Genomic DNA, 15,850 nt, shown 5'->3' with positions numbered 1-15,850 from the left:
GGTCCAGGCAATGGAGCTGGGGAAGGGTCTGGAGCACAAGTCCTGTGAGGAGCAGCTGAGGGAGATGGGGGTGTTCAGCCCAGAGAAGAGTAAGCTCAGGAGAGACCTTACCACTCTTTACAACAGAGAGCTGGGTGTTGGTCTCTTCTCCCAAGTGACAAGTGATAAGACAAGAGGAAACGGCCTCAAGTTGTGACAGGGAAGGTTTTGATTGGATATTAGGAAAGATTTCTTCACTGAGAGGGTTGTCAAGCACTGAGGGAGATGGGGGTGTTCAGCCCAGAGAAGAGTAAGCTCAGGAGAGACCTTACCACTCTTTACAACAGAGAGCTGGGTGTTGGTCTCTTCTCCCAAGTGACAAGTGATAAGACAAGAGGAAACGGCCTCAAGTTGTGACAGGGAAGGTTTTGATTGGATATTAGGAAAGATTTCTTCACTGAGAGGGTTGTCAAGCATTGAAATAGGCTGTGCAGGGGAGTGGTTGAGGAATTGAAGACACATGGAGATGTGGTGCTTAGGGACATGGTTCAGTGGTGGACTTGACAATGTTAGGTTAACAGTTGGACTTAATAACCTTAAAGGTCTTTTCCAACCTAAACAATTTATGATTTTAAGAAGTATGAGTGCAGGAAAGAGCTTCAACTCCTAAGTTTGTAAAACTGCATTTTTAATAATGACTAAGCAAGTAGTACGATAGAAAAGATGCAATGACTAAGTGAAAAGACAAAGCAAATTCTATTTTTTATTTAATAGAAAAATCAGGGAGGTAACATTCTGCTGTATTTCAAAAAGCCAACTGTTAGCTGAAACACTGTGCCTGCTACAGTGCTCCCTACCTGAATATACAGATAAACTCTCAGACCAAAAGAGAAGCAGAATGCATAGAGGAGAAAAAGCCTTCTCAGGCAAAGTCAGGCTGAGTCCAGTTTGTCTAGAAAAAGGAGATGGAGGGTAACACAACATTTTCCAGTGCTTGAAAAGGCTCTTATAAGAGGAACTGTGAACAACAATATTTCTTGACCCCCAACAGAAAGACAAGTCAACTCAACCTAGAGAAGAAAACCCCCGAGATTGGACAAATATTCTCCAAAACTTCTCAGTATGGTGAGCAATCAGAATAATTTATGTAGGAATATTGTTGAATTCTTTTGGTTTCAAATATCATCTGTGAATTATGGTTGCCTTGAACTTTTCAATCAATTACTACCACTTTAATTCATAATATCACTTGAGCCTCAAGCTAAACCCAATTAATTTTTTCAATATGAGAACACTAATGATACACTACACAGTTCAAGAAAGATAGACTTCCCCGATCAACAATTAAAAAAAAATATATCAGAATTAGGCAGAAAACAGTCTTTTTCCACTCTGAACTTTTTTTTTTTAATTTAAAAATGTCAGCTAAGTTTTTTTTTGTCCTACTGCACATTTAGAACAAATTCTGAATAGAACACAAATGACCCTCAACCCCTTTATAAATATGCTTTTTCCTTAAGATTAAAAAAAATATATGAAAATACATCATGCTGATATTTTTAGATATAGGCAATAATCTATTTTAGGACCACATGAAAATAAAAGACATGTTTAAATAAGACACTATCACATTTCACAAAAAAAGCTGAACAACAGGGTTGCCAGGGTTCAGCAATCAACTTAGATAAACAAGCATACCTTATCATGTCCTGTATCTCCTCCTCTTACGATATCTGGAGCCATGTATTCTATTGTTCCACAGAAGGAATACGCTCTCTCATTCTAGCAAAAAAAAAGAAAAGAAAATACAACTCATGTCAAACAATTATATTATACAAATCATATGGGACAGATATGGCTAACAGTTCCAAGATGCTGGCAGCAATTCTTCTCCAAATAGCTCAGAACTGCTAGCTAGATTATATACCATCATATGCAGAGATGTATCACATAACGCTACAGAATATTTAGTCTTCTACAAAAAAATAAAACGTCATAGGTTTGTGTGGCAGTCAAAGATAAGCACACAAAAATCAACATATTGATACTTATAAAAAAACTTTTCCATAAGTCTAAATGATCTATACATTTCAGAACTACACAAGATTCCCCAAGGTAATATAGACACACATTCTGAAGGCTGCAATATCAATACTCTAGACAGCAAATGAAACTTTTCCATTAAAAAAGACCATTTCACTGTTAGATGTACTATTTGACTAAACTGGATACAAGATCCTTTGAGTTTCCCGTATTTAGTAATTTATTATGACCTCTAGAAAAGTAATTTCCTTTCACAAGACACATATAAAACAAAACATTCTCTCAAGAAGAGACTTGGAGAGAGACAAGAGAGAGAAAGAGAAAGGCAGACAGAGTTGTAAATTTAATTTTATTCTACACACTGAAGTTATTGTCTTGATTATGTTCAAAACTAAGCTGCTTTCACAGGCATGTATAATTGTTCCCTGTTAGCGATTTACCTTTGAGGTCAACATGAGGTCATGCTGTACCTTGCTAATGACGAAAGCACATGTGTTTGGGCCATGCAACATTGTTCCTCACTTATCCTTCAAGCTTCTAGCATTTTGGGGAGAGATCCTGACAGGTCCTTTAAAGAAGAGTGTTCAAAAAAGCAGATATTTCAAAAGTCAGGTTTTACATTTGTAGATTCAGATTTGGAATTTAAAACAGGTGCAAGAGAATGTACTACACTAATGAAAGGAAGCTTCTAAAAGTAGAAACACTGCTCAGTGCTACCCTGAGGCATAAAAATTAAACAGTCCAACAGCATATTATTAAACTGTATTTATTAAAATACATATACTGTGACTGGATTTGGGGGTAAAATTCTGAGTTCAAAATAGTTACAGGCCTCATTTTGTTCTAATATTAACTTGAAATATTAACTTCTGAGACAAAACCATAAAATAATAAACTTCTCATGATTCCACTTTCTTTTGACATAACTACTGTTTCTCTTTGATTATCCTTTCCAATACCTGTTATCTAAAACAAAAATAGTGTGATGAAAAGATATAACAAGAACAAAAAAAATTTAAAAATTCCTAGCCCTCCATCCTGCCATCAGCCAATCTGAAGCTATTCATATATCCCTCTGATCATTTTTCCTTCAGCTGGGAGGGAAGGATGGGAGAAGAAGGGGAAGGAGGAAGAGGAAAGGGAGTGAAAAATACAAAACAAAACTGTTCTTCGCTTGCTACCTCTCTGAAGAGTAGAAGATAATGCAGCCAAGCCGAGATTCATGACAACAATTCATAACGCTCATATATCAAAAGAAATTAATAAAAATATCATCATTTAGGTAGCTGCAAGTTCAGCAAATCACCTACAAGATTATGTCTTTTTTGTCTCTATGTTGTATGATCAAGCTAGGCGACAAGATACTACGCTGACAAGAAACTGGGTAGTTGTTTATGAATGTTTACAGTGGTACAGCAGAATCCTTATGACTCAGGTACCTTTATCTGGTGAGAAGGCCCACTAAAAGAATTTCAGATCATGAAGAATTAGTAGTAGTAGCTTTTTCAAGGAACAATTATAATCCTTACTATACATAATTGGCGGTTCTGATTTTCAATTCTATTTACTTTTTACCTTTTACAATCATTTAATATGAAAGATGGAATTTCTGAAACAATATTTGAAGAGCAGTTTTCGTTCTTAAATTCATCTCTGAGGTATTTTTTGTCCTCAACTATATAAAAAACTTACACGTATTTGCCTTCATGAGATATTGTCAGAAGTCCTGACTTCAGACAGTTGAAGTCACAGAATGTGGGTACTTCTTTGTTAGACACCACTGTTTATGTTGTGTTTTATTAAATTACAAGCCCCACCAACTATATCTAGCTGTTACTTACAGAACACAGTTTTTATAGTATCAAGTTTCAGTAGGAGCACTTGTGTAAATTAAATATGCCTCCTGCAGGGAGTCACCAACAGTCTTTACTATTATGAGGATACCTGAGCACTGCCACAGGCTGCACAGGGAGGTGGTGGAGTCTCTCTCCCTGGAAACACTCAACAGCCTTCTAGACATGGTCGTGGGCAACCGGCTCTAGGAGACAATGTTTGAGCAGCCAATTGGACCAGAGGAACTCCAGAGGTCCCTGTCAACCTCCACCACTCTGTGATTCTGGGACAAAAAGTCACCAAGGTCTATTTCACCATTCAGTTGTGAAATCACAAATCAAGTACACAGCCTCCACAGATTTCCAAAACCAGAACCAAACCTCATTTTGTAGTTTGCCCTCCCCCTGCCCCCAATTTACACTTCATTCAACTTTATAGCATGAACCCAAATTCAAGAATCCACATTATTAATACTTTCATGTTATGAGATGTAAGACAAGAAAGGAACTTATCAGACAACTGAACATGGACTACCTACAGGTGAATTTTCACTGAACACGCGCATCTCACAAATACTTGAGCTTAAACTTTTTTATAAAACATAAAATGCTCATTTTCTTCCCTCACTTAGCATGCATGCCCTAAACACTGTGGGTCCCTCTTCTGAGCTGCACAACAGCAAGCAATCAGACACCAACAGAAGGAAACAGAAGTATGGATAACCCACCCCTAATAGTTCAATATGACAATATTGACCTTGTCTTTGGAAGAATGACATTATGTTTCTTCCCAATCTGCAGTGCTTCCACGTTTACAGGTAAGGTGAAAATAGTCTTCAGTTTTCTAGCACACAACAGTTGGGTTTGGTTTCTGGTTTTTCTCTATGCAGTTCAGCATCATTCCTGAATGCTGATTCAACAGCATTCAGTTTTTAGTGACGGTATACAAAGTGGCTACTTCAAACCAGTTATGTGCTTAAGAGTGTATCAACTTTCCATGCAGCCACTGATACAAAGAGAATTTTCTTAAGAGTTTTTGATCAGTGAATATAGATATGGTCACCTGGACAGCCAGACAGCTCACTTTAAGCCATCCCTCGGTTAAATTAGAAAAACAAGTTATATTCCCTAAACACTTATTCTTTGAGATGAGCTACACACTGACACCGTAGATATGCCTACAGGTATTACCAGTCTGTTTCTAATAAACAATTCAGTACTATCCAAGGGTCAGACCTCTAGTTTTCACCACTCCACTTATGGCAATATAAATAAAGGCAGTACATTGCTCTCCTCCTGAGCTCCTTGCAATCGTTCTGACTGATCTGAGCATCCTAGTGAAATGCAACTGTTTTAACTTGCCAGGGCACTTTCAATACTACGTCTGTATGACCACTGCAGCCTTTTCTACAGATTATCTATTTTAGAATTTTCCTTTCATTCCTTGCATTTTCCTTTTCTTTCATCAAAAAAGAAAAGGTATAATTTATCTTCCAAACAGGAAATGTTGAAATGTTGACAGTACCTAGCCACCAAAGCAGCTTTAGGACAGAATTAGAATTCTGTGACTGTCCAAGATGGAGAGGTATGATGTGGATTAGCATTCATCCTGGAAGACAGTCACTTCAAAGAAAAAAAACCAAAACACAACCAAAAACCTCAGAGCAGTGTCTTTGTTAAGACCATGTACACTGACCTTCGCAGCTTGACCACAATTACACCACTTCCAAAGATCAAAAAAAACTAGCTCCAGAATTCAATCAGAAGTGCTGACAGAAGGATGGAGGTCTTGCACCATCATGCTCTTGATGGTCTTGTGGTATCATCGCTTGGCCCTGCTTTATAACCAAAGAATGCTAGGCAGGCATCTGCACCTACCTGAAGTTACAGAGAGTATATACGTAAACTTTTCTCCTCAAAGACAGAGGGACTTAGGCCTTCAAAGTTCTCTAATGAGCTCCTTCATCAAGTAAAAAAAGCACATTAGAGTGGCAAAAAAAGCAAAAGGAAGAAACTCCATTTCTCTGCAGCGACTAAATGAAACTCACCACATCTACAGGAAAAGCCTGACAGAAACAGTCACTACTATCATGCAAGGATGTGTCCTTGAGACTACGCATCCTCCTCTGCAGCAATGCAAACTCACTTTAGCAACATATGCAACAGGAGCTCAGACAGTTAAGTCTCATAACTGTTCAACAGGTCATAACAGGGTATGAGAGACAAGAACTGTAATTCCTAAGTAAACCACAGGAATTAGATGAGACTTAAGGAAAGCCAAGGAATCAAGCACGTGCAACATGCTCCTAAAAGGCTCATCTTTACTAGGCCAAACTGCCTTTTGGCAGCCAACTATTTGGACAAAGTATCCATGGACTCCACCATGTCTGATTTAGAAGTTACTGTGCTTGGAAGTTTGGTGTTAGTTTCCAGTGCCACAAAACACTCACTGAACTCAGATGCACTGAAAAGGTCCAATTCCATGTCCCAACTCATCCAAAAGGGCATGGGAAATGGGCAAAGAAATAGAGACAACAGGTTCGGGATGAGTGTTTCCCAACATGTAGGGGGGCAAAGGCCTGCATTATTTTATCACATATACCCAAGTATCTGCACCTAAGAAACTGTGTTGTAATACTTGTCTGAAGACATCTTCAGCTAGGAGGACACAGGTAGACAACTGTCTGAATGTCAGGGACAAACTGGTATTCGCAAAGAAAAAAAGTCTTAGAGCAGAGGACAAGATCCCAAGGGACTATTACATGGTATTATAACTCCTTCAATAAGTAGAGAACATCATTAGTTCAGGACTCAAAAAATAATCAAGTTAACCATCAGGCAAGGGCTGATCATGTTGAGTGCTTCCTGAGTCAATGCTATCAGTATGTTGCTGCTGAGTAGTAAAGAAAATAAGATTTCTGTTTAGACTTGTGTAGGTAACTAGACGTTACATCCAGAGAAATACAATCTATACAAACATTAGGCACAAAAGGCACCCATCTGTTACTAAATTGGCTGTTTGTACAAGAGACAGACTAAGCAAACTGGAGCATGCCATCTGACCACTGGAAAAATGGGAGCAAAACCAAAAAAAACACCCAAAGAAAAAGATCAAATGAAGTCTTATGAACCCACAAGATTTTGTTTCTGAGGCCTCAGGAACAAAACAAACTCACATCAAAGCAAAGCACCCAAACACGAAAAAAGACCACAGAGGGGTGAATGCTGGAAGGGGCGAGTTGAGAGAAAGCTGGCTAACAGAATACTAACATAGGTAAAGCAAAACAAAAACAAAATCCCACACCTGCAGAGAATGGGCAGATGCTTTATCTAGAGTATCTGGCTCAGAATACTGAGGCACATTCCAAGTACACTGCTCTACACACATGCACCAAGCCTAAGGAGAGCATCTATTTGCCATAGAAATACTGCTTTGGGAAAACGCTTTCAGAGCTTGAGCGTTTGTGATTTTATCTGCCAAGCGTGAATGCAGATACAGAAAGCACTCGTGTCTGAAGACAGTCAGTCTGCCATACGGAGATGTATTACTTAACATTTAAATATATGGCCTTTGAAGTACTTCAACTTGACTTATTGCATTCAAGCAACACTGTGCCTCTGCTCCAACAGACCCCCGGGTCCTACAATCCTACGGCTTGTTTTATTCACAACAACCTTTGTGCAAACATATTTTAGCCAGAGGATTAGCCAAGTATTCCATGAAGCCATTCTTTTGAGCATTCACAATTAGGACCCATTTTCACTACATGAAAGGTCACCTTTGAAACAGAACAGAATGCTTCTGTTCTACTAAATACTTAATGCACAAGTACTTTGTTCTTAACGGAGCTGGACTACTACTCTGAATATCAGATCTAACACATTCTGAAACCATACTATCTTAATCCTTCGAACCATGAAATTTGACCCTTTAAATGAATTTTGCAATTTAAAAAAAACCAAAACCAACAAAGCTACTCTTCTCTAAATGTTAATTTAACAGTGTATGTGTTCTCTAATAGGAATTTCTTGCTAACAGAAGCTACAGTAGGGTATGGCCAAAAGACTTGGTAAACCCTAGAATACATCATTTCTAATGTAAGAACTTCAAGAAATAGAAGCTACACGAGATGCAGGAAAGGACATTTCTCAGCTATTAAATTGGCTTGGACTTTCATTTCCTTGCATCCATCTAAAATGTTCTAGGAACATCAAATAGCTTAAAAATTGCTCCTTTTGTGTATTAAATATTAAAAAATGACAACAAACTCAAAACCTAGAAACACTTAAGTGCTGTTGGGCCAAAGATCACAAAGACAACCTCTAGAGTTGGAGAGTCAGGGCTGTGGCCTCCAATGGCATGTATTTCTTTGGTCAGCAACAACTCTGCAACTGAGTAGCAATTAGTGACACAGAAAAATGGAACAGAAGGGAACCAGGTAGCCAGAGAGCAGCTCACTGAAGGCGTTCAGGGCTGCTCTCAGGACTGTCTCTTCACAAGTCCACTGACATTCTCCAGTTCTGACAAGAATTACTTACAGGCTCTTGTCACTTTTTTTTTTTAATGGAGAAATAATGGAATTACTAAGCATGTGTTGGCTACGTACTGCAGATTTCAACAACATTACAAGATTCCTATGCTTGTCCATACTTGTTCATTGGCAAGTTAAATTGCTTCATTCACTCAACCTGATCTCATCATTATGAAAGTTTCAAAACGTTATGAGCTAGAGGAATGCTTCACTGTTGTTGGAGGTACCCTGAAATCACATAGCAAGTTTGGAACTGGTAAAGTTACCATCAATACAAAGACCTTACTCCGAATTCTAGAATGCACACTCTAGCACATGAAAAATCTGTAACCTTGGTTGGTATTTGTAAGTATTTACAACCCAAATCTTCTCCTCTGATTAAGGATAAGTCATTTTATTATTACCAGGTGCATGACATGTGGTAATTCTTGGAAGATGATGCCAAAAAAATGCCAAAAAAATGTGTCTTTGCACAGGACTAAGACTCACAACTGGTGAAGGGATCACACGGAACAGAAACGAATGTCAGATGTTAAAACTTCTTTCACACTGCAGTATTTTAATTCTTGCACAAGATGGTGCATGTCCAACTTAAGTTCTGGAGTAAAAAAAATGTGCATGTATGCTGTGCTTTTGGCTCTCAACAAGTTCAGCTGAGATGACTGCCTGTGGTTAGCACAAACTACAAGCAGGAGAAACACACACAGAGAACCTTCATCCTAGAAGTCATTAATGTTTCCTGGGCACATCAACTAGTCTCTGTTGAAGGAAACCAGAGGCAGTTGATCTCTCCTGCAATGAGATCAATGTAGAGACTGGGGGACGAGGCTAGACAAAGATTTGGGGGTTTCCGTTGATGGTAAGCTCAGTCCTGGTGCAGCCTCATCTTGAGTAATGAGCAGTTTTAGGCTACACTATAGGAGAATATAAAAATATTAGAACCTGTCCAAAGGAGGGAAACAAAGGTGGTGAAAGGACTAGAGGGCATGACTTTGGAGGAGCAGATGAGGATACTGTTTGTTCAGCTAAGAGTAGAGGAGATGGAGAGGTAACATTACTGCTGTCTACAACCTTCTCATGATGGGAGCGGAGGAGGTGGTGCTGATCTCTTCTCTAGTGCCTGGTGATAGGAAGCAAGGGAATGGCTTAAAGCTGCATGAGTATACTCATTCAGATTGGATATTAGGAAATAAATTCTTCACTGAGAGGTTAGTCAAGCACTGGAACAAGCTCCTCAGGGAAGTGCTCATGGCCCCAAGCCTGCCAGAAAGTGTTTGGAAAAGGGTCTTAGATATATGGTTTAACTTTTAGGTGGCTCTCTATGGAGTCAGGAGTTAGACTCTATGATCCTTGTGGACCTCCTCCAACTCAGAATATCCTGTAATTCTGTGATTCAATTAGACCAGAGCATAGCATGTTTCAACTGTGCCAGGAAACATTTTCCTGATGTACAAAAATCTTTAGGTATGCAGAATCCTTCACAAGTCTTTACAAAACTAAGAAAGAGGATTTAATACAGCAGAGTTTTCAAGAGCATTTGGCTTTGCCTGGTACTTCTGGTATCTGTAGAAAGACTGCTGTGAATTGTGCCGGATACAGTCACAGGTTGCAAGGTTACATTGGATAAATCCAGAACTGCTTGTAAACTTCCTCAAATGACTGGTTCCTTTTGTGGTATGATTATCAGTACACTAACTGTACCTAAGAAATAATAAAACAAATTCTTAAGTAGTGCTTCATACAAATTCTGAACAGGAAACTCACAGAACAATTTCTGTGACTTCTCATATGCTGCTTCTCACATGGTCTTAACCTTGTGTGGTGAGATTTGCTCTCTTTTACATCGGTTAAAAGAGTATAGCAGAAGAAAAGTCAGTCTGCCCAAACAAAAGACATGCAATAGATTGTATCATTCTGTTTTGAAGGTTCAGTGATGGAAACTAACATCCCTAGTATATTCTCATAAAGGCTTTGGTAAAAAGATTGCTTAGGAGAACAACCCTGCCCCAAAAGACGCCGAGTATCTAACTTCGTATTAGAGTATGTAATAGCTCCTGGCACTGATTTAAACTGAACGTGCAGAAGTCCCAACGCTCTTTTCATAAATACTTGTAACTGATACCTGGCTAGGACTGACACTTCACCCAGTGATGAACATGCCATCCTAAATGAAACCAGCATGTTACACTTCCACAGGTCTCACTCAAGAGGGTAAGGCAGAAAAGCAGACTCCTATTCAGAACTAGAAATGGCAGCAAGAGTTACAGTAATGGAAACACAATAAACAGGTAGAGAATTCTCTTATTGAATAAGGCTAATGTATTTTTGTGAGGTTCCTGCAATCTCTTAGTATGCACATTTGTCAGTATCAATATAATAGGAACAGCTTCAGCCACAACAGTATGGCAAAAGACTTCTATTTTATGGTTTTACCAATTTCTTAGTTAACAAGGAAGAACATTTTAAACAGTACTCACTAAACTATCCCTTCTAACCATTTTAATTTATTCAATGCATACTTGGAAATTGACAGAAGCATCATTTGTTCCAGTATTTTTATAAGGTCATTGAAGAAAAATAATTAGTTGAGAAATAAGCAAATTCAGACAATAAAGGCTAGTAAGGATATATTATGCTACTACTGCATTCATGAGTAAGACTCAGACTTAACTAAGGGTATGAGCCCACATAAAGAGTTATCAAATGAAATAATTTTCTTGTCCTTTCAACAGCAACATATAAGCAACTTCTTAATCTCTTCAAATGCCTAAAGTGGTAGATCATTTCTAGGTAGGGACAGATTCCTGTATTTGTACTGTGCTAGAGAAGTCTTACTGTTGATTTTCATTTGACTAACCCATGGAAATAAGCTAAAGTAGAACTACCTTCCTTAACTGCTTATCCCCCTAAATAAATGTTTCACATCCAAAGTCATCTTTCTTTGTTAAAGAACTTCAACATCAAAGGTAGCTTCCAGGTTGCATTAATTAGACCCTCCCTGGCTCCATCAACAGTGTAGCAAATACCATCAATCATAAATACAAAAATATAGCAGAATTTCTAGAATACAAGAGGGACAGTATCCTTATTGTTGCTGTTTTGTAAAGCTGTGAGTGGATGTAATTGTGAGTTCTGAAAGCTGTAAGTTAAGTTTTGGCTATAGGAATAAACAGTGGAAACGTTCCCAGTATAACCACATCAGGGCCCTGAGCTTATCAACAGGTTTCTGCAACCACTTTCCGGAATCGTAGGGCTTAAGCCATCTGTGCTCAAGACCAACACTGCCACAACACAGCTGAGTAACCTGTATGGAACCCTGTCAGGGGCCTTCACCTCCAGCTAGCAGCCAAAGTTCAGGTTCCCATTCTTGATCCTTGCATCAGCTGTACTGTAGGTATGCTGGTACCTCACTGATCCTGATCCACCAACTTCAAATCCTTGCTTGATCTCAAGCCTCCCTCCTCACAAGCAGCTTGTCTGCTAACCACTGGACTGTTGTCTGAGCCTGTCTTACTGCCAGCAGACTCTCTGATCTTCTTTGGCAACTGTGGGATTGCACCACTGGTCAGTGAGCATACTGATCCACGCCTGCCATGCTGTCACCCTTAGCTGCCCTTTGGCTCACACTAGTGCGGGGAGCAGTCTCCCCACCCTGCTGCTCCCTGACAAACTAGTCAATAACCACGGTTCCTCTAGAAACAGGTAAGCCTGAAGAACTCAAGCAGGTGAAGCGTTCAGCAGTATCACACAGAGTATCTCAAATCAGCATTCAGCAAAATGTCTGTAAGCTACCGCTACCGATTAAGTGAGCCATTAGAGTTCCCTTGGTTGAGCTTAATGAGAAAACCAGGACTATAGGATAAATCAAAAGAATACTGTCATAAATGGAAATTCACTTGCAATGTGGTGGAGGCCACACAGCAGGGGTGCTACTAACAAGCTGACCTGAATGGATTCTGCATTTCAGGAAAATCACAAGAATAAAAAGTCTAAAACCCATGCAGAAACAAATCTCGTACCTTCAGTGAACCTTAGGGGTCATCCTATCTGAAAGTAGTTTTACTGATATTTACCTCAAAAACAAAAATGCACCAAGAAAAAAAACTGTTTCCATAGAAATCAGATCTGTCACATTATTCTTTGCCATCATTTTAATTGTCCAGAATAACAATAATAAGTCTCAATTTAGGAAGGCATACGAAAACTGACAGAAAAGCCCTCTCGTGATTCGAAGACGTGATGCAGATTTAAAATAAAACCAAAAATCCTGTTCCAACAATGTGCACGCTACACTGGCTCATTTTTTTTTTTTTTAAATTTCAATTCTTTTGGGAGCCTTTTTGGTCATAATACCAAGATATAATACTGGGTAATTAAGGTGTCCATATCAAAAAGATGACAGCTTCACCCAGAAGATCTCTCAGCTGCAGGCTGTTGTTTCTGTAGCTGTAACTTCTATTCAGGACCAAAACTATGACCTCTGTAAGAGACAGAGGAGGCAGAACAAAGACAGGAAAAATGTTTAGTGGTACACCAGTTAGACTGCTCTGCTGCATTCAACAAAATCATAATGAAGACTGTAGTACTAAAGTAAAGGTTTAGATTCTACCAAGAACAGTTGCAATATGGCAGAACAAAGCTCCACTAGTTTGAAATGCCATGTCAAGAAGAATTAATAAGAAAATAAATTTATAAAGGTCAATTGAAATTAGTTAAAAATCCTGTCCTGGTGGCTGTTCCTACTTGAAGAAGCCAGTTAAGTCAAAATACCACGTTGGTTATTAAAACTCATGCCAGAGCTGGATGCACCAATGCTTTCTGCTTCCAAAACAGACAGGGAATCAGGCTACTGATTTGCAAGCAAGAATAAGATTTTCCTGACAGCAGCTGCCATCAAAACAGGCACTTAGAAGAGAGGTCAAGAACAGCTAAACCTGGTACTGCGGGCCAGCCAAGAAATATGTGACCTCTACAGCTGTGACCCCGAAACATAACTCAATGCAAGACTAAGTTCTCATCCAGTGCTGAGTGGAGGGTCAAGAAACCCTTTTCACAGATTTATACACTGTATATGTTTGCTTTCGCAGTGCAACGCAATTGCAATTCTGCAAGGAATTCATTAAACCAGTTCCTGATTACAGATTTGTAAAGCAAATAGCTAAGAGGAAAGAAAACAAAAGTCTCAGTTCTACAGGCCAAAAAATTCAGAAACAGCACATTACTGTGTGGGAGGAATGCATGTATCACTCATCCCAGATGAACATTTTGTACCAGGTTCCTCTCAAAATTCCAATTTTTGGAGGACCTGTTTTCTAAAGCATTGTCTTTTAAGAAGAGAGGTAACTACCAAAAGAGGAAAGAATGATATACAAAGCAAAACCTGAAGAAATCCTTTTTCTTCAAATAAAGGGAGAAGGATAAGGTATAGAAGAGTACTGCTTCTCACAAGAACTCTACTAGCTGCCACTGTGAGTCTTCAAAAGTCTATTTAAAAAAAAAAAAAAAAGAGAATGTAAAGAAGAAATAGGCACAGGAGATGCCAAAAAGTGTCAGAAAGCACCAGATGTAAAAGGTAGAGGAGTAGGAGCAGACAATTTTGCTCAAATGCAATCCATCTGGTTCTAAATTAATTTTCATAATGCTCATTCATTTTCACATGGTCACGCAAGCTTTTCACATCTGGTTGCCCAAGTTTCACTGAAGTTCAGTATTCGTAGCACGTCAAGAGGTTAAAAAAATCCATGAGAAAAAAATTAATTAGGACTTTTTGCCCTCAAAAAGTTACTCTTCTTCCCCCTTGAAAAACAGAATTTTACTGAGCTGACTGGCAATGTTATTCTATGATCCAGTAGAAGATACCAGGCTAATTAACACACAGATCACTATTTCTCCCTAAAACGTGATTTTTGAGTGGCATATTACAATAAGAAAACAGTATCCTAGAGCAGTCACTGTAAGAAATCAGTATGTCTTGCAAAATTTCCTAATGACACTGAGATACTGGCATCAAGATCTGGACAGCATGTATTTTGTGCTCCCATCTTCTGCATTACTGCTCCACGCTGGGAAAGCACAATCATCTTTGCGATAAGCACTGAAAAAGGGGCGTCTCTTGAGCTAAGGCACACACAATCATCTGATCACTGATGTCCTTGTTTGCAATTAAGTGAGTCCTGCCCTTCAGTTAGGTGTCTTTGGAGTGCTTGGCATGTTCTCAATATTCAGTTTCAGAACACTTAAAACACCAACAAAATTACACCAATTAAAGCAATTTTGCCGTTGTTTTATTTCCTTTTCTGAAATAAGATAAATGACTGATAGTCCACAGATGTTAACATGGGTTATAGATCTGTCTGGACAAACTTCACTACTCGGTTTACTCTTTCTTACTTTTTCCTCTTTGCAGAAGTGTAAATCTACTCCTTATCACTGTGCTATGTCTACATCACTGAGCAACTGTTTAGCTAAACCACAGGCAGATATAGTAACAATCATCCACAGCACAGATTATTCTAACTCACCGTTGCAAGAGAATGATCAAAATTCAAAGGATGCACTACCAAATTTCAGTGACCAGACATTTCCACTTTAATTGGATAATTACAAAGGGTCTTTTGAAGTTAAATTCACAGCTAATGTACTGGGTCACTCAAGTGAGATGACAGTTCATAGAGCACTGAACAAGTGTCAAGTTGTAGTCACTTCCCCACTGTTCCTTCTGCTTCCCTCTGTCCTGGACTACCTTTAAACTGCACTGATAATGTGTACCAATTTCTTCCTCCTCCTTCATCTACCAAAATACATAGTAGATTAACCACTTTTTTAACATTTTCCCTTCAATGACATTTCCTTTAAAATCTTTTAAAATGACATAATAAATTTCTTTCCTTAACAAAATGTTCAGTAAACCAGCTAATAAAATAAAACAAACAATTCAACACTAAAAGCACATCTGTCAGTTAACTGAATTTCCAACTCTGATCAAGAGATTTTCAGATAGGAAAACAATACTCTGAGGTATTCATTCAGACAGAAGTACAAAGAAATACATCCAACTGACTTAAATTACAATTCAATCATCCCTCATACAAAATATCTGCTCTTATATTTTTTATTAAGGCATTTTTGTATGCTCTGATTGAAGACTGACAAAATTCAGGACTTACTAATGTATTTTTTTTTAAACTTCAATAAGCAAACACAAGAACTTCAAACAAACTTAAGCTAAGGCAGGTATCAATGCAGAAGAATTGAGCATTTCTCTATACTGTGAAAGAAAGTGTATTCTATGGAATTTAATTAACAAGAAAAATGTTAATTGTCATGCACGGTCCAATAGAATAGATTGCTACTACAGCAACTCAATGAATGTGTTCAGATTATTTTTCCAAGACAAAGAACCCAATATACACTGAAAGTATGATTCTAAATGTAGTTACAAAACTAAAAGAAATGGGGGGTGGA

General features: G+C 38.5%; 1 protein-coding gene across 1 annotated transcript in view; it reads right to left on the bottom strand.

The window, feature by feature from the left end:
* Window positions 1–1,677: 1,677 nt before the first annotated feature.
* Window positions 1,678–15,850, bottom strand: part of LOC104506884 (ribosomal protein S6 kinase alpha-5-like) — a gene marked incomplete at its 3' end in the record, with an annotated part of 39,039 nt that continues 24,866 nt past the window's right edge. The window contains exon 6 of the mRNA XM_010148007.1: window positions 1,678–1,761. Within this exon, the coding sequence (XP_010146309.1) occupies window positions 1,678–1,761 (84 nt within the window). The remainder of the gene's footprint in view (window positions 1,762–15,850) is intronic.

Source organism: Eurypyga helias, unplaced genomic scaffold (assembly GCF_000690775.1).
Source record: "Eurypyga helias isolate BGI_N326 unplaced genomic scaffold, ASM69077v1 scaffold11410, whole genome shotgun sequence".
Classification (NCBI taxonomy): Eukaryota; Metazoa; Chordata; class Aves; order Eurypygiformes; family Eurypygidae; genus Eurypyga; species Eurypyga helias.
The sequence above is the reverse complement of the archived record's forward strand: the minus strand, read 5'-3'. Positions and strand labels throughout refer to the sequence as shown.